The sequence below is a fragment of the Panthera pardus genome, unplaced genomic scaffold (assembly GCF_024362965.1).
Source record: "Panthera pardus isolate Hobbes unplaced genomic scaffold, ASM2436296v1 HiC_scaffold_12, whole genome shotgun sequence".
Lineage (NCBI taxonomy): Eukaryota > Metazoa > Chordata > Mammalia > Carnivora > Felidae > Panthera > Panthera pardus.
In genome coordinates, this window is record NW_026526677.1 from 60,459,629 (window position 1) to 60,477,392 (window position 17,764).

General features: G+C 38.9%; 1 protein-coding gene across 4 annotated transcripts in view; it reads right to left on the bottom strand.

Annotated features, from left to right (window-relative positions):
* GDPD4 (glycerophosphodiester phosphodiesterase domain containing 4) overlaps positions 1–17,764 on the bottom strand; it is a 182,759-nt gene that overhangs the window by 32,317 nt on the left and 132,678 nt on the right. For all 4 annotated transcript variants that reach the window (XM_019449913.2, XM_019449912.2, XM_019449914.2 and 1 more), the window contains 3 exons: positions 15,544–15,691; positions 11,480–11,562; positions 10,699–10,745 (listed from right to left, as the gene is read on the bottom strand). In XM_019449913.2, the coding sequence (XP_019305458.2) occupies positions 10,699–10,745; positions 11,480–11,562; positions 15,544–15,691 (278 nt within the window). The remainder of the gene's footprint in view (positions 1–10,698; positions 10,746–11,479; positions 11,563–15,543; positions 15,692–17,764) is intronic.

Below are 17,764 nucleotides of genomic sequence, written 5' to 3' on the forward strand. Positions count from 1 at the left end.
GACGAGAGGCCCACGGAAGAGGGTAGGAAAGGTGGAGAGGCGGTGCGCGCTACACGGACTGGCGGGAGGGAGCCGGGGCGGAGGGGCAGCCCGCCAGCCAAGCAGAGGCCCCGAGTCTGGCTTGCAAAAGCGGAGGGGCTGGACGGAGTGTGTTCGGACAGCAAGCGGGACTTAACATCTGGAAGGTTATAAGCTAACAGCTCTGCTCAGAGAGCGGAGGGCTGGAGGACAACGGGAGGGAGAGTTGTTGGGCCCTGGACGACAGAGTGAAGCTTGGCGGGGAACAAAGGCACTTGCCAGCGCCATCTCCCTCGCCCATCCCCCAGCCAAAATCCCAAAGGGAACCAGTTCCTGCCAGGGAACTTGCTTGCACCATGCAAACACCCAACGCTGTGCTTCTGCGGATCCATCCCTCCGGCGGCAGGTCTGACTCCCTCCCGCTGCCACAGGGCCCCTCCCGAAGTGGATCACCAAAGGAAAAGCGAGCTGAGCCTGCCCCTCTCGCCCCTGTGCACCTTGCTGATCCACCCCAGCTAATACGCCAGATCCCCAGCACCAGAAGCCTGGCAGTGTGCAAGTAGCCCAGTCGGGCCATGCCACCCCAGTGAATTCCGCTCTTAGGAGAGGGGAAGAGAAGATACACACCAGTCTGACTGTGGCCCCAGAGGCGGGCTGGGGGCAGGCATCAGGTCTGACTGCGGCCCTGCCCACCAACGCAAGTTATTCAAGACAGCAGAGGGGAAGTGCCCTGCAGGTCTGCACCACTCCAGGGACTATCCAAAATGACGAAACAGAAGAATTCCCCTCAAAAGAATCTCCAGGAAATAACAACAACTAACGAACTGATCAAAAAGGATTTAAACAATATAACATAAAGTGAATTTAGAATGATAGTCATAAAATTAATCGCTGGGCTTGAAAACAGTATAGAGGACAGCAGAGAATCTATTGCTACAGAGATCAAGGGACTAAAGAACAGCCAGGAGGAGCTAAAAAAGGCTATAAATGAGCTGCAAAATAAAATGGAGACGACCAGCTCCAAAATAAAATGGAGACAGCTCGGATTGAAGAGGCAGAAAAGAATAGGTAAACTAGAAGATAAAATTATGGAAAAGGAGGAAGCTGAGAAAAAGAGAGATAAAAAAATCCAGGAGTATGAGGGGAAAATTAGAGAACTAAGTGATGCACTAAAGAGAAATAATCTACGCATAATTGGTATTGCAGAGGAGGAAGAGAGAGGGAAAGGTGCTGAAGGTGTACTTGAAGAAATAATAGCTGAGAATTTCCCTGATCTGGGGAAGGGAAAAGGCAATGAAATCCAAGAGGCAGAGAGAACTCCCTTCAGACGTAACTTGAATCAATCTTCTGCACGACATATCATAGTGAAACTGGCAAAATACAAGGATAAAGAGAAAATTCTGAAAGCAGCTAGGGATAAATGTTTTAACATATAAAGGGAGACCGATAAGACTCGTGACGGATCTCTCTACTGAAACTTGGCAGGCAAGAAAGGAATGGCAGGAAATCTTCAATGTGATGAACAGAAAAATTATGCAGCCGAGAATCCTTTATCAGCAAATCTGTCATTTAGAATAGAGGGAGAGATAAAGGTCTTCCCAAACAAACAAAAACTGAAGGAATTCGTCACCACTAAACCAGCCCTACAAGAGATCCTAAGGGGAAATACTGTGAGACAAAGTACCAGAGACATCGCTACAAGCATGAAACCTACAGACATCACAATGACTCTAAACTCATATCTTTCTATAATAACACTGAATGTAAATGGACTAAGTGCGCCAACCAAAAGACATAGGGTATCAGAATGGATAAAAAAAAACAAGACCCATCTATTTGCTGTCTACAAGAGACTCATTTTAGACCTGAGGACACCTTTAGATTGAGAGTGAGGGGATGGAGAACTATTTATCATGCTACTGGAAGTCAAAAGAGAGCTGGAGTAGCCATACTTGTATCAGACAAACTAGACTTTAAACTAAAGGCTGTAACAAGAGATGAAGAAGGACGTTATATAATAATTACAGGGTCTATCCATCAGGAAGAGCTAACAATTATAAATGTCTATGCGCCGAATACGGGAACCCCCAAATATATAAAACAAGTAATCACAAACATAAGCAACCTTATTGATAAGAATGTGGTAATTGCGAGGGACTTTAACACCCCACTCACAGCAATGGATAGATCATCTAGACACACGGTCAATAAAGAAACAAGGGCCCTGAATGATACATTGGATCAGATGGATTTGACAGATATATTTAGAACTCTGCATCCCAAAGCAAAAGAATATACTTTCTTCTCAAGTGCACATGGAACATTCTCCAAGATAGATCACATACTGGGTCACAAAACAGCCCTTTATAAGTATGAAAGAACTGAGATCATACCATGCACACTTTCAGACCACAATGCTATGAAACTTGTAATCAACCACAGGAAAAAGTCTGGAAAACCTCCAAAAGCATGGAGGTTAAAGAACACCCTACTAAAGAATGAATGGATCAACCAGGCAATTAGAGAAGAAATTAAAAAATATATGGAAACAAACGAAAATGAAAATACAACAATTCAAACGCTTTGGGATGCAGCGAAGGCAGTCCTGAGAAGAAAATACATTGCAATCCAGGCCTATCTCAAAACAAGAAAAATCCCAAATACAAAATCTAACAGAACACCTAAAGGAAATAGAAGCAGAACAGCAAAGGCAGCTTAAACCCAGCAGAAGAAGAGAAATAAGAAAGATCAGAGCAGAAATAAACAATATAGAATCTAAAAAAACTGTAGAGCAGATCAATGAAACCAAGAGTTGGTTTTTTGAAAAGATAAACAAAACTGATAAACCTCTAGCCATGCTTCTCAAAAAGAAAAGGGAGATGACCCAAATAGATAAAATCATGACTGAAAATGGAATTATTACAACCAATCCCTCAGAAATACAAGCAAGTATCAGGGAATACTATGAAAAACTATATGCCAACAAACTGAACAACCTGAAAGAAATGGACAAATTTGTAAACACCCACACACTTCCAAAACTCAATCAGGAGGATATAGAAAGCTTGAACAGACCCATAACCAGCGAAGAAATTGAATCAGCCATCAAAAATCTCCCAACAAATAAGAGTCCAGGACCAGATGGCTTCCCAGGGGAGTTCTGCCAGACGTTTAACACAGAGATAATACCTATCCTTCTCAAGCTATTCCAAAAAATAGAAAGGGAAGGAAAACTTCCAGACTCATTCTATGAAGCCAGTATTACTTTGATTCCTAAACCAGACAGAGACCCAGTAAAAAAAGAGAACTATAGGCCAATATCCCTGATGAATATGGATGCAAAAATTCTCAATAAGATACTAGCAAATCGAATTCAACAGCATATAAAAAGAATTATTCACCATGATCAAGTGGGATTCATTCCTAGGATATAGGGCTGGTTCAACATTCGCAAATCAATCAAGGTGATACATCACATTAATAAAAGGAAAGATAAGAACTATATGATTCTGTCAATCGATGCAGAAAAAGCATTTGACAAAATTCAGCATCCTTTCTTAATAAAAACCCTCGAGAAAGTCGGGATAGAAGAACATACTTAAACATCATAAAAGCCATTTATGAAAAGCCCACAGGTAACATCATCCTCAATGGGGAAAAACTGAGAGCTTTTCGCCTGAGATCAGGAACACGACAGGGATGTCCACTCTCACTGCTGTTAACATAGTGTTGGAAGTTCCAGCATCAGCAGACAACAAAAGGAAATCAAAGGCACCAAAACTGGCAAAGATGAAGTTAAGCTTTCACTTTTTGCAGATGACATATTATACATGGAAAATCCGATAGACTCCACCAAAAGTCTGCTAGAACTGATACATGAATTCAGCAAAGTTGCAGGATACAAAATCAATGTACAGAAATCAGTTGCATTCTCATACACTAATAATGAAGCAACAGAAAGACAAATAAAGAAACTGATCCCATTCACAATTGCACCAAGAAGCATAAAATACCTAGGAATAAATCTAACCTAAGATGAGAAAGATCTGTAAGCTGAAAACTATAGAAAGCTTATGAAGGAAATTGAAGAAGATACAAAGAAATGGAAAAACATTCCACGCTCATGGGTTGGAAGAATAAATATTGTCAAAATGTCAATACCACCCAAAGCTATCTACACATTCAATGCAATCCCAATCAAAATTGCACCAGCATTCTTCTCAAAGCTAGAACAAGGAATCTTAAAATTCATATGGAACCACAAAAGGCCCCGAATAGCCAAAGTAATTTTGAAGAAGACCAAAGCAGGAGGCATCACAATCCCAGACTTTAGCCTCTACTACAAAGCTGTAATCATCAAGACAGCATGGTATTGGCATAAAAACAGACACATAAACCAATGGAATAGAATAGAAACCCCAGAACTAGACCCACAAACGTATGGCCAACTCATCTTTGACAAAGCAGGAAAGAACATCCAATGGAAAAAAGACAGTCTCTTTAACAAATGGTGCTGGGAGAACTGGATAGCAACATGCAAAAGAAGGAAACAAGACCACTTTCTTACACCATTCACAAAAATAAACTCAAAATGGATAAAGGACCTGAATGTGAGACAGGAAACCATCAAAACCCTAGAGTAGAAAGCAGGAAAAGACCTCTCTGACCTCAGCTGTAGCAATTTCTTACTTGACACATCCCCAAAGGCAAGGGAATTAAAAGCAAAAATGAACTATTGGGACCTCACGAAGATAAAAAGCTTCTGCACAGCAAAGGAAACAATCAACAAAACTAAAAGGCAACCAACGGAATGGGAAAAGATATTTGCAAATGACATATCGGACAAAGGGCTAGTATCCAAAATCTATAAAGAGCTCACCAAACTCCACACCCGAAAAACAAATAACCCAGTGAAGAAATGGGCAGAAAACATGAATAGACACTTCTCTAAAGAAGACATCCGGATGGCCAACAGGCACATGAAAAGATGTTCAACGTCGCTCCTTATCAGGGAAATACAGATCAAAACCACACTCAGATATCACCTCACGCCAGTCAGAGTGGCCAAAATGAACAAATCAGGAGACTATAGATGCTGGAGAGAATGTGGAGAAACGGGAACCCTCTTGCACTGTTGGTGGGAATGCAAATTGGTGCAGCTGCTCTGGAAAGCAGTGTGGAGGTTCCTCAAAAAATTAAAAATAGACCTACCCTATGACCCAGCAGTAGCACTGCTAGGAATTTACCCAAGGGATACAGGAGTATTGATGCATAGGGGCACTTGTACCCCAATGTTTATAGCAGCACTCTCAACAATAGCCAAATTATGGAAAGAGCCTAAATGTCCATCAACTGATGAATGGATAAAGAAATTGTGGTTTATATACACAATGGAGTACTACAGGGCAATGAGAAAGAACGAAATATGGCCCTTTGTAGCAAAGTGGACGGAACTGGAGAGTGTTATGCTAAGTGAAATAAGCCATACAGAGAAAGACAGATACCGTATGTTTTCACTCTTATGTGGATCCTGAGAAACTTAACAGGAACCCATGGGGGAGGGGAAGGAAAAAAAAAAAAAAGGAGGTTAGAGTGGGAGAGAGCCAAAGCATAAGAGACTCTTAAAAACTGAGAACAAACTGAGGGCTGATGGGGGGTGGGAGGGAGGAGAGGGTGGGTGATGGGTATTGAAGAGGGCACCTTTTGGGATGAGCACTGGGTGTTGTATGGAAACCAATTTGACAATAAATTTCATATATTTAATAAAAAATAAAAAATTAACTTTTACTTTTTTTCATTTTCTCTATTTTTGTGGTATCTTCTATTTCATTGATTCCTGCTATCTTTATTCTTTCCTTCCTTTTACTTGGGGAAAAATTTATTCTTCTTTTTCTAGATTCTTGAGGTAGAAAACTTATCAATATTAAGCCTTCTTCATTCTAAAATTTAAAGTTACAAATTTCCAAGTCCTGCTTTAGTTTTACCCCACAAATTTCACTATTGTATATGCATTACCTTTTGAAATATTTTCTTATTTCTCTTGTGATTTATCCCTTGATAAATCAACTTGATGTTTAGAAATACATTAATTTCCAACATTTAGAGACTTACCTAGTATTTTATTAAAGCTCATTTCTTTTTTTAATTTAATTTTTTAAAATTTACATCCAAATTAGTTAGCATATAGTGCAACAATGATTTCAGGAGTAGATTCCTTAGTGCCTCTTACCCATTTAGCCAATCCCTCCTCCCACAACCCCTCCCGTAACCCTCAGTTTGTTCTCCATATTTATGAGTCTCTTCTGTTTTGTCCCTCTCCCTGTTTTTATATTATTTTTATTTCCCTTCCCTTATGTTCATCTGTTTTGTCTCTTAAAGTCCTCATAGGAGTGAAGTCATATGATTTTTGTCTTACTCTAATTTCACTTAGCACAATACCCTCCGGTTCCATCCACGTAGCTGCAAATGGCAAGATTTCATTCTTTTTGATTGCTGAGTAATACTCCATTGTATAGATACACCATTTCTTCTTTAGCCATTCATCCATCGATGGACATTTGGGCTCTTTCCATACTTTGGCTATTGTTGATAGTGCTGCTATAAACATGGGGGTGCATGTGTCCCTTCGAAACAGCACACCTGTATCCTGTGGATAGATGCCTAGTAGTGCAATTTCTGGGTCGTAGGGTAGTCTATTTTTAGTTTTTTGAGGAACCTCTATACTGCTTTCCAGAGTGGCTACACCAGCTTGCACTCCCATATTAAAGCTCATTTCTAATTTAATTTTGTTATGGTCACAGAGCATACTTTAAGATTTCAGTCTTCTTAAATTTATGTATTGAGACTTGTTTTATGGCCTGTCATGTCGTCTATTTTGGCAATATGCCATGTACATTTGAAAATATTATATAGTCTGCAGTTGTTGTGTATAATGTTTTATGTCAGTTAGGTCCATGTGGCTGTAAATGTTGTCCAGACTTCAATAACCTTTCTGATTTTATTTTTTGTGTTTCATTGTTCTTGCAGGGACTGAGAGAGGAATGTTAAAATGCCCAAGCATTATTTCTCTCTTTCAGTTTTTGTTTCATGTATGAAGTTTATACAGAGCTCTAATTATAATGCCTTCTTGCTATACTGACCTTTTCATCAGTTATGAAGTCTTTGCTTCCAGTAATGCTCCATGTTTTGAAGTCTATTTTTTTCAGATGTTATATCTCATGCTTACTGTTTTTCCATGCCATATCATTTTCCCATTCTTTCATTTTTAATCTTTTGTTGTCTATTTAAATATTTCTTTTAAAAAAACTTTTATGTTTTTATTTTATTTTGAGAGAGACAAAGCAGGAGCAGCGGAGGGGCAGAGAGAGAGGGAGACACAGAATTTGAAGCAGGCTTCAGGCTCCGAGCTGTCAGCACAGAACCTGACGTGGAGCTTAAACTCACTGATGGTGAGATCATGACCTGAGCCAAAGTTAGACGCTTAACTGAGTCACCCAGGCGCCCCTTAAATATTTATTTTGTAGACAACATATGGTTAGGTCCTGCTTTTTTCTATCCAGTCTGACAATCTCTACTTTGATGTATCTGCTCCATTTATATTTTATGTAATTAATAAATGGTTGGATTTAAGACTATCATGTGTCAACTTGTTTTCTGTTTGTTTTGTCTGTTATTTTACTTCCTTTGGTCTCTTTTTCCTGAATCTATCTGCTATAAGATATTGTCCTGCTGATTTTGAATAAGTAAGCTGCCATGTTGTCAGAGGGCCATATGGGTGCAACCTGAAGGTGGACTCCAGGAACTCAGAGCAAACCCTGCCAACAGTCATCAAGGAAACAGAAACAACTTCAGTTCTACCACTTACAATTGAGTAAGGAATTAAATTCTTCCAACAACTAGTCTCAGATGAGATTGTGGTCTAGGCTGATACCTTGATTTTAGCCTGGGAGACTCTTAAGTAGAGGACCCTATTAATCCATGCCTGAACCCATGGCCCACAGAAACTGTGAGATGATAAATTTGTATTATTTTAAGCTGCTAGGTTTGCAGCAATTTGTTACACAGCAATAAAAAACTAATATATACAGAAATAGAATCTACTCAAGAGGAAGCAGAGAAATTAATAGGCTACAAATAACAACAAACAGAGTCTCAGCAACCAATGGGATAATATCAAACTTTCTCATATCTATGTAATTGGGAACCCCAGAAGAGGGTAGGAGCAAGAAAATATTTGAAAAAATGAAGACTGAAAATGTATCAATTTGATGAAAATTATACTGACTGATCTAAAAGTTCAGCGAACCCCAAGCAGGATAGATAGACACACACATACTCATATACAACAAAGTAAACCATAATCAAATTATTGAAAACCAGTAATAAAAAGAACAATCTTAAAAAGCAGCTAAAGAAAAAGGACATATTACAAGTAGAGGAACAAAGATAAAAAGGAAGACTTTTTTTTTTTTTTTGGTAAGACCTTTCATAAGAAACTATATGAGGCAGAAGACAAAGGACTGACTTCTTTACAGTGTTGAAAAATACATCCTAAAGCTAGAAAGATGAATGCCTTATGGTGGCAGCAGCAGTTGCACCAGTACATGCCCATCCTGGAAGTTGTTGTGGTGCAAGATGTGATACTGTACTTAGTGTCTGGGGTTCTATTCTCTTCAGCCCCAGTGGATCTGGGCTGTGGTTTTTGCTTCAGTCTTCCCTGTACCTTCCCTGATTCTAAACTTGGTCCTGTACCTTCTAGGTATCTCTTGGAGGCACCCAAACAGCCTTTCAATACATTTTTTTTCTGCTTAGATCAGGCAAAATTGGTTTCTGTAACAGACAACTAAAAACTTAAAAAAAAAAAAAAAAACAAGAAAAATTCTGAATTTTTTATTCACCTTATTTTCTTATCATCATTTCAATATGGTAGGGAGTTGGGGTCAATTTAACTAAGTAATTTTTCCTTCATTCATACATACACATTCTTTGAATTTTCCTTCAAAACTTTCTCTCCCATCCATACTTTCATTATCATTTTCATGTATTGTTGTTGTTGTTTTTTCCAATTCCTGGCTCTATTACTGTTTTGGGCTACATTTTGGGCCCCTCAAGTTCACACGTGGAAGCCCCAAATCCCAGCACCTCAGAACTGGACTATATTTGGAAATAGGGCCTTTAAAGAAGGGATTAAAATCAGGCCTAATCCAATATGATTGGAGAAAAGAAAATGTGGACACAGAAAGGCACTGAGTGTATGTGTGCGCACAGAGATAAGGCTGTATGAGGACACAGCAGGAAGATGGCTACCTGCAAGCCAAGGAGAGAGGCCTCAGAAGAAACCAAACCTGCTCACACATTGATCTTGGCCTTTTAGGCTCTAGAACTGAGAATATAAATTTCTGTTGTGTAAGCCATCCAAATTGTGGTATTTAGTTATAGCAGTCCCAGTTTACTAATACAACTACTGAAAATCATAAGGTAGCTAGAATAAAGCCTTCAGACTTATTACCAGTCAGCAGAGTGATCTTAAAATCCATATAACTCAAAAATTACTTAAGATCTTTCTGAGATCTAAGAGATTTGGGTGAACTTAGTTTGATCCTTCAGTTTCACAGTATTAAAGACGATTGCCCTCCACTTAATTTATTCAGGTTTCTGAACTTATTTTTTCATGGTCCCTGTGGATCCATTCCTGCAACTCTTAAAGTATTCTATCAGTTCAACCCTCTGCCAGCTGGTGTACGGTGTTTCAGGATCTTCACCACTATCCACGAGAAATTAAATTAATTCATGATTCTGTGACTGTACCAACTTTACCTAAGGCTCCAGGAACTGTGGAAGAAAACTGTATTGTGTATCGCACAGTCCTTTGCCTCCAATCGGCTTCTCCTTTGACATTGCACTGGCTTTCCAACCAGTTACTCACTGTGTTATTATCCCCACAACCTCCTGAAAAATAAAATCTAGCTTCCCTTCCCCTTACTGGGCCTATCTCACTTCCTCAGTCCCTGAGTTATTCTTCTAAATAAGAGTTATTCTGTTATTCTATCCCTTTACACAGAAATCTGAGCATATTGCTCCCTTGTTCAAAGCTCATTTGCCATCTCTTGATTACTTATATGCAGAGCCTAGACTCTAGTCCAGCATTTCAGGATCTCTGCAGTTTTCTCCCTCATACATCACCCACAACTGAAGGCCCATAAAACACATTCATCTCTCACCGGCATGGCAGATACTATGGTAGCTGGACCTTGGTGCCTGGACCAATGGTGTCAACCGCTCTACTTTTGCTTCCTTCCTCACTGTTCTTTGGGTGTCAGCCCTCCCTTCCCTTGGGCCACCTCCATAGACAGCTTTCAGTTATCTTCAGCCCTTCTCAGAATGCCTGGCACAAAGGGGGTACTCAATAACTGTGTGATGAATTAATATATGAACAAGTGAACAAATAAACACCCATGCTCAAAATCTTCCAAGAGGCCTCACTGCCAAAGGATAAAGTCCAAAATGAAGCCTGATGTCAAGGGCTTTCCAGCCTATATTTCCCAACTTATCCCTGATCCCCACCTCCCACCTTCCACAGACTCTCTCAGTTCTTGTCAGAGACATGAAAAGCAGGCCCCACATCCTGGAGGCAACGGGTAAGGATGAAGAGACAGGAGAAGGCTAAGCCTCTGACTTTACCTGTGTGAATGCTGTTATTGAACATTTCTTTTTTGCTCTCTCTCCACCTAGAAGGAAACAGACCACCCATGAGTCTCACGGGCCTCTTCCAAAAAAGACAATAATCCAAGGCAATAGGCAGAAAAGAAACATTATCCAAATTCTCACTTAGGTACAGGGTTTATACTTTCTTCTTTAAAGGATAACTCACAAATGAAGAAATGATGGGCATGATGAGGTCAAACAACTATGGACTCCTCTAGCTAAAATTCTGCTACCTGGATGTTCCCTTTCCCACCTTGAATCTTGCAATCCTATAGCATTTGCCCTGCAAGGATTCTCAAATGTCATCTTGGACAGATAATAAGACTATAGCCTAGAAAGAAGCAGTTCACCCAGCAACTGAGGACCATAACCAGGGCTACAACCCGGGCTTCCCAGTTTGTGAACTTGCTTTGTTTCACGGAAGGTGGGAGTTGAGGCACTTGTTCTGTACAACCTTCAACCCTTGTCCTTTTCTAACTGGTCTATAATGAATCTGTAGTAACAGGATTTGACTAGGCTTCAGTGAGAGTCCATATCCTTAGAATATTGTCCTGTGTTGAGGTGGCAGAAAGGGTGTGAGGAGCTACAGGCAGCATGAGAAGAAATGACAGGTTCAAATTACAAACACTGTCTTCCTGAGAGCCTGCCACGTGGAATTACAGGAAGAGTCTAAGTGTTTTTTTCTGAACTTTACATAAGAACTACTTACACTTTTATCTTGGGAAAAATTCATTTAAAATAGCAACTATATGCTTACCAATGAAAATAAAATATGGCAAAAATGAGAACCGCAGAAACACTATCCATGAGAAGCCACATGAACATATAGTAACCTGGTGTCTGCAAAACAGAAAACAAAACAGTTTAAAAAACTACAGTTGGAAAGGATTTCAGATCACATGGGCCAAGTCCTATGCTCTCCTGCCAGGGTTGGGGGAAGAGCAGGGGAAAGGCTGAGCAGGTAAAGAAACTTTGACTGATGTGGTGGTCTCAAACACAGAGAGTACCTGCTGATATCCTAACAATCACCCCTTAGATGTGCAGGGGACTCTACACGGGACAAAGCACTTCATACTCTTTATCTCCCTTAACCCTCAGAGGAGTCCCAGAGAAGTCACATAGCAAGTCTATTCTGGACCTAGGACTCCATAGCTCAAGTTTCTTGACTTCTACCCCTCTGTGTTTTCATAGTACTGCTTCCCAAATCTGGCTGCACATCCAAGCATACCTGGACACCTTTGAGTAATACAGGGTCCTAGGTCTCACTACATATCTCAGAAACTACCATTTCTGCATTTTCATCTGCTTCTCGGATGATGCTGAAGCAACTGGACTGTGAGCTAGAGTCTAGGAATTTTTGTTCTAAATCATCATGTTTCAAATAAGTATGCTGAAATTAGAACTCCCCCTTAGCTAATGTTTCCCCTTCTCCATGCTCCTTGCCTGAATCACCCATTACCCAGAGCTCCATCTCCTTGGTCCTCTTGTGTGAGTTTTGTAATTCCCTGATTTGATCCTCCCTTTCCAACTCCATTGTTCCCTCTACGTTGGGTCTGGGACTTTTTTTTCTTGAGCCATTCCTCACCTTATCCCAGGGTCTTTCTGTGGAGTGAATACTAACATTAATAATGACAGTAACACTAATGGTCATGATGACAACTAACAATTAATTAATTAGCATCATAGAGCTAAGGAAGTATTCTAAGCACTTTAAAGGTGTTTTCACACTTCATCCTCACCACAGCCCACTAAGCAGGTACGGTAGAAAACATTGAACCAACTTCCACTAAACCCAGGCTCTTAATCCCCTCTGGGAAACAGTGACTGATAGCTTGGCCTGCTACAGAATGCCCACCAAGTGAGCTGTCCATTTACTAAGAATCAGTCGTTCTTGGGGCGCCTGAGTGGCTCAGTTGGTTAAGTGTCCAACTCTTGATTTTGGCTCAGGTCACGATCTCCCAGTTCATGGGATCGAGTCCTGCATCTGGCTCTGCTAACAGCTTGGAGCCTGCTTGGGATTCTCTCTCTCTGTCCCTCCCCTGCTGTTGTCTGTCTGTCTGTCTGTCTGTCTCTCTCTCTCTCTCCCTCTCCCTCTGTCTCCCTCTCAAAATAAATAAACTTTAAAAAAATCCTTAAAAAGAATGTCATTCTTTCTCCTTAAATGGCTTAGAACAGTTGTACTTGTTGTAACTGTGCAGTGTAATTAAATGTCACTTAAATCTAAGTGAAAAAGAAGTATGTCATTTTTAAGAAAACTAAGCCAATGCTTTGAAAATCTCAATGAAGAAAGAACAGGTCATTAAAAAATAAACTGCAACTGAATGAGGTGTGAGTGAAACACTGTGAGAGACTAGGGTAAAAGGATTATGAAAATCTGGGTAAATCCCTCATTCAGACTGTTTCTCCCAATGACTTTGTTGTTTAAAGAAACAAAACTTAGAGGTCATAGCTGGTTTATTCAGTTGTTTAAATAAGCAAGTGAATACAGTATTCAATCAGCTAAAGTAACCTCAAAGACCTTGACTCTCTGTTACAAGGTAAATGAATATTTTAAATTAAAATAAAATGTGTGAAGTATGTATGTGACAGATTGTTTATAAATATGACCACAATATTCCTCCCAAAATGCAGGTCTGTGTGCAATGTGATTTTGCTGTTCCTCCCCATCAAGAAATGAAGTCTATTTCTCCACTATTCCACCTTGAATCTAGACTTGGCCATGTAATTTTCTTTGGCCAGTGGAACATTAGCAAATATCACACCTAAAAAACCCTGAAAACTGCATGTGCATTAGGGCTTGACCTCTCTTGCAGCTGGGAATCCACTGCCACCAGGTGAACATGCTCAAGCTGGCCTCCTTGAGGATGACTGACAACATGAACAGAGACATCAGTCATCCCAGGTAAGACACTAGACATAAGAATGCGGTCATCCTAGACCAAGCTGGCTCAGACCAGAAGACCATTGAGCTATCATAAAGGATATAACAAAAAAATATTTGTTTGAGGCACTACATTTTAGCTGTCTGTTTTTAAGTAGTAAAGGCTGATCGACTGTGAAATAGATAGATAGATAGATAGATAGATAGATAGATAGATGATTTCCCACTTTAACTTTTTCAATTAACAGACCAGTGATCAGACTAGACTATGGTGGATAAAAATACTTCTGTTGTACTATCATTATCCCTAATTTACTAATAAATAAACTGAGGCACAGACAGGTTAACTAACATTTCCAAATTTACACAGTAAGTGGTAGAGCCAAGATTTGGATTTTCCTGAACAAAGAGGTGATGGGTCCTTTAAAAAAAGCCAGGCATAGGAGAAAGGCATAAAAGAAAACTTTATAGTTTTTGAATTTTGAATCACATGAATTTATTATCAATTCAAATAGTATTAATTCAAGTATTAAAATAAAAAGCTTTATTTAATAAAACTTCATTTAATATATGGAAAGGGACAACTTTGAAACATTACTGACTTAGGGGATAGGATTACGGAGTGGGGTGTTGCTTTCTGATGTATGTATTTTTGTAATGATTAAATTTCATATAATTAACAGATTTACTTTGTAATCAATTTTTTAAAAGAAAATGTTAGAAAACATATAGTACACATATGAAGGAAAATTATACAAGGACAGACAAGTAGCAAGGCTTCACCTATGCCAAGGGACCTGCCATCCAAGGTTTCCTTCAGGGTCATCTCCAGAAAGTTGCCCAAGCTACCAAGAAATAAGGTGTCAGTAATTTTACACAGCTACCAGAAGGCCTCAATGCAGTCCGGCTCCATGAGATTGTGACCTTGACCCTGATCTCCTTTCTTCTGGTTGTGACCCTAAACAAGGGCTAGTGAGGCTGGAGGTGTGGACAAGGCAACATGAAATAATTCTTCTCCTCAGTTAGGCTTCTATGCCTAAAGGTTTACCTTTCAAGGCAACTTGGAGTCTGGGTTTTTACTCTCAACTGGACACTTTTATTCTGAATTGAGTCTTTTTGGTGACTGAAAGTAAAATTTAAAAATTACCTAAGAGTAACTAGAAAAGTTATGGGACTGGAGTAAGATTTCATTCAGGAGCAGGGAAAGCCTACCTCACAGAGAAGTTTAAAGAGTCAATGGAGAGAAATTAAGCTGTTTTCTCTCATACACTATTGTGTTCCACTCTACTCTACACAGATAAGAAAAACAAGCTCTGCAGCAGTTAACTGGTTAGTTAGCCAGGGCTGTTTCCACAGATAGTAAGCGATAGGATTTAGCTGGGATTATAACCCAAGTATTCAGGTCCCCAAACCTCTGGCAATAAGCAGCAGCAGGGCTAGGAGGGGCAATTAAGCTAGGTGGCTGGACAGTGGTTCTCCTTTTCAGAAGGATTTTGTTCAGGACATACAGGTTTTTTCCTACAGCCCCTGTCACTATCACTGCATCTAGAAAGGTGGGGCTACAGTAACAAAACTCTGGAGTCAGACCTCATTTTGAATCTTGCATCATGCAACCATGTCCAAGAATCTTAGTATCTGAAAACTTGTTTCTTCATAGAGATAATGAAAGTGAGTAACTCAGAGGAACAAATTACATACTGCATGAAAAACACACTGTGAAGATTTGGTAAACAGCAATTACTATAACAATACTAATTTCTCCCTGCAAATCACAGAAGGATCTGGGTGAGAGAAGGGAGAATGCCTCATCTCCAATATCATAGAACTTTCTTTTAAGTAGCTCCCCAGGTGTCTGCACAGTGGACAATGTAGGTGTGGGGTAAGGGACTTAGACTCCTACTGTAACAGACTTGGAAGAACAATCTGGACAACCAGCTCACCATGAAGAAGTAAGGGTGATTTAGCTGACTCAGGGTCTGAATGTTGTCTGTGGTCACTGAGTGAATCCTGGAGCACCAGGCCAGTGAGTAGAGCCAAGGCTCATTGACGATATATAAATTGATGTTGATGTTAGCTGCTTTATAATCTCTGGAATAAAAACAGAACCCACAGGTGATTTAGTCTGAATCTAGACTTAATCTCACTTTCCTCATCTAAAAGGGTAACAGCCACCATGTTTGTGAGAGGCTGTTACTTAAAACACTAGAAGCAGCTGGTCCCGTAGCAACTTATGACATGCTACGCAGAATGGGTTCATGTTGCAATGAGGTAAAGGACTGGATTTAATACCTCTGCTCCTATACCAACAATGGTGTATTAGTAAACTGGATATCCTAAGGAAAAAAAAGAAAAACTAGGGAAAAAAGAGAAAGCACTATTTGTAGCATTTTCCAATTTCCATGGTATAAATACGCCTACCATAGTCAATTTCAAGCTACCACTAGTAAAACAGATTTGCAAAGTTTCTAACTATTTAATAACTGGCTTCCATGAGCTGGCATAAACCAGCTCCAGCACATGACTGTATAGCAACTCTACTTACTTTCATCAGAGTACTTACCACACTCTACTATATTTATCTGCTTTCCTATTAGTCTTCTTTACTTGACTATAATCAAATTAAAAGTAGAGACTGTGTATTATTCATTTTTGTATATCCATTACTTAGCATAATACCTGCCTTCATAAATGGTAAATGAAGGACTGAAGAAATAAATTTAAATATTATTTAAATTTCAAATGTAAAAAAATTTTACAAGTCTTGAGTAGAGGGAATGAAACCAAATGTTTCCCAATACACAAAATATCAGCAGATACTTGTGCATTCTTTATAGAGAAAAGAAGAAAATAAGTATTGGAATACCTAGCAATTCTGGTCAAGTTGTCATTTTCAGGGATTTAAACTTCTCACAAAATACACCATGTAAATGGCTTCAAGAACTGTTTTAATTTTTTTAAATATAATTTACCATCAAGCCAGCTAAATTGGCAGAATAAATAAAAACATATGATCCAACTATATGCTGTCTTCAAGAAACTCATTTTAGACCCAAAGATACAGATAGATTGCAAATGAAAGAATAGAAAAAAGATATTCTGTGCAAATAGTAACCCAAATCAGCAGAGGTGGCTATACTGACATTAGACAATATAGGCTTTATATCAAAAAAGGTAGTAAGAGACAAAGAAAGACACTATATATTAATAAAAGGTTCAATACAGTAAGAAAATATAACAATTATAAACATTTACACACCAAATGACAGGCCAGGAAAAGGTACAGAGCAAAACCTGATAGAACTGAAGGGAGAAACAGACCAATTTGCAGTAATAATTGGACATTTCAATACCCTACTCTCAATAGTGGAATGAACAACCAGATCGAAGATAAGTAAGGAAATAGATGACTTAACACAAGAAACTAACTATACAGAATACAGACATATACAGAATACTTAACAATAATAGCATACACATTATTCTCAAGTGCACATAGGACATTTTGCAGGATAGGTCATATGTTAGGCCACAGATTAAGTCTCAATACATTTAAAAAGACAGATACCATACAAATTATCCTTTCCAACCACAAGCGGATGAAGCTAGAAGTCTGTAACACAAAACTGGAAAATTTACACATTCATGAAAAATTATACCACACACTTTTAAACAATCAATGCATCAAAAAATCACAAGGGAAATTAGAAAATACTTATAAATGAATGGAAATGAAAACATAACATACCAAAATTCATAGGATGAAGCAAAAGCGGTACAAGGGAGAAACTTATAACTATAAATGCTTATATTAAAAAAAATAAAAAATCTTAAATCAACAACCTATCTTTATATCTCAGAGAATTAGAAAAAGAACAAATTGACCCAACATAGCAAAAGGAAGAAAATAATAAAGATCACAGCTGATGTAAATTAGAGAAAAGAAAACCTATAGGGAAAAATCAATGAAACCAAAAGTTACTTCCTTGAATAAGATCAACAAAATTACATTCAGTTAGATGAACTAATAAAAAAGACTCAAAGTACTGAAATCAGAAATGAAACTAGGGATATTACTACCAATTTGATAGAAATAAAAAAATATATAAGAGAGTACTATGAACTTTTTACCCCCAACAAATTTGGTAACATAGATGAAATGGA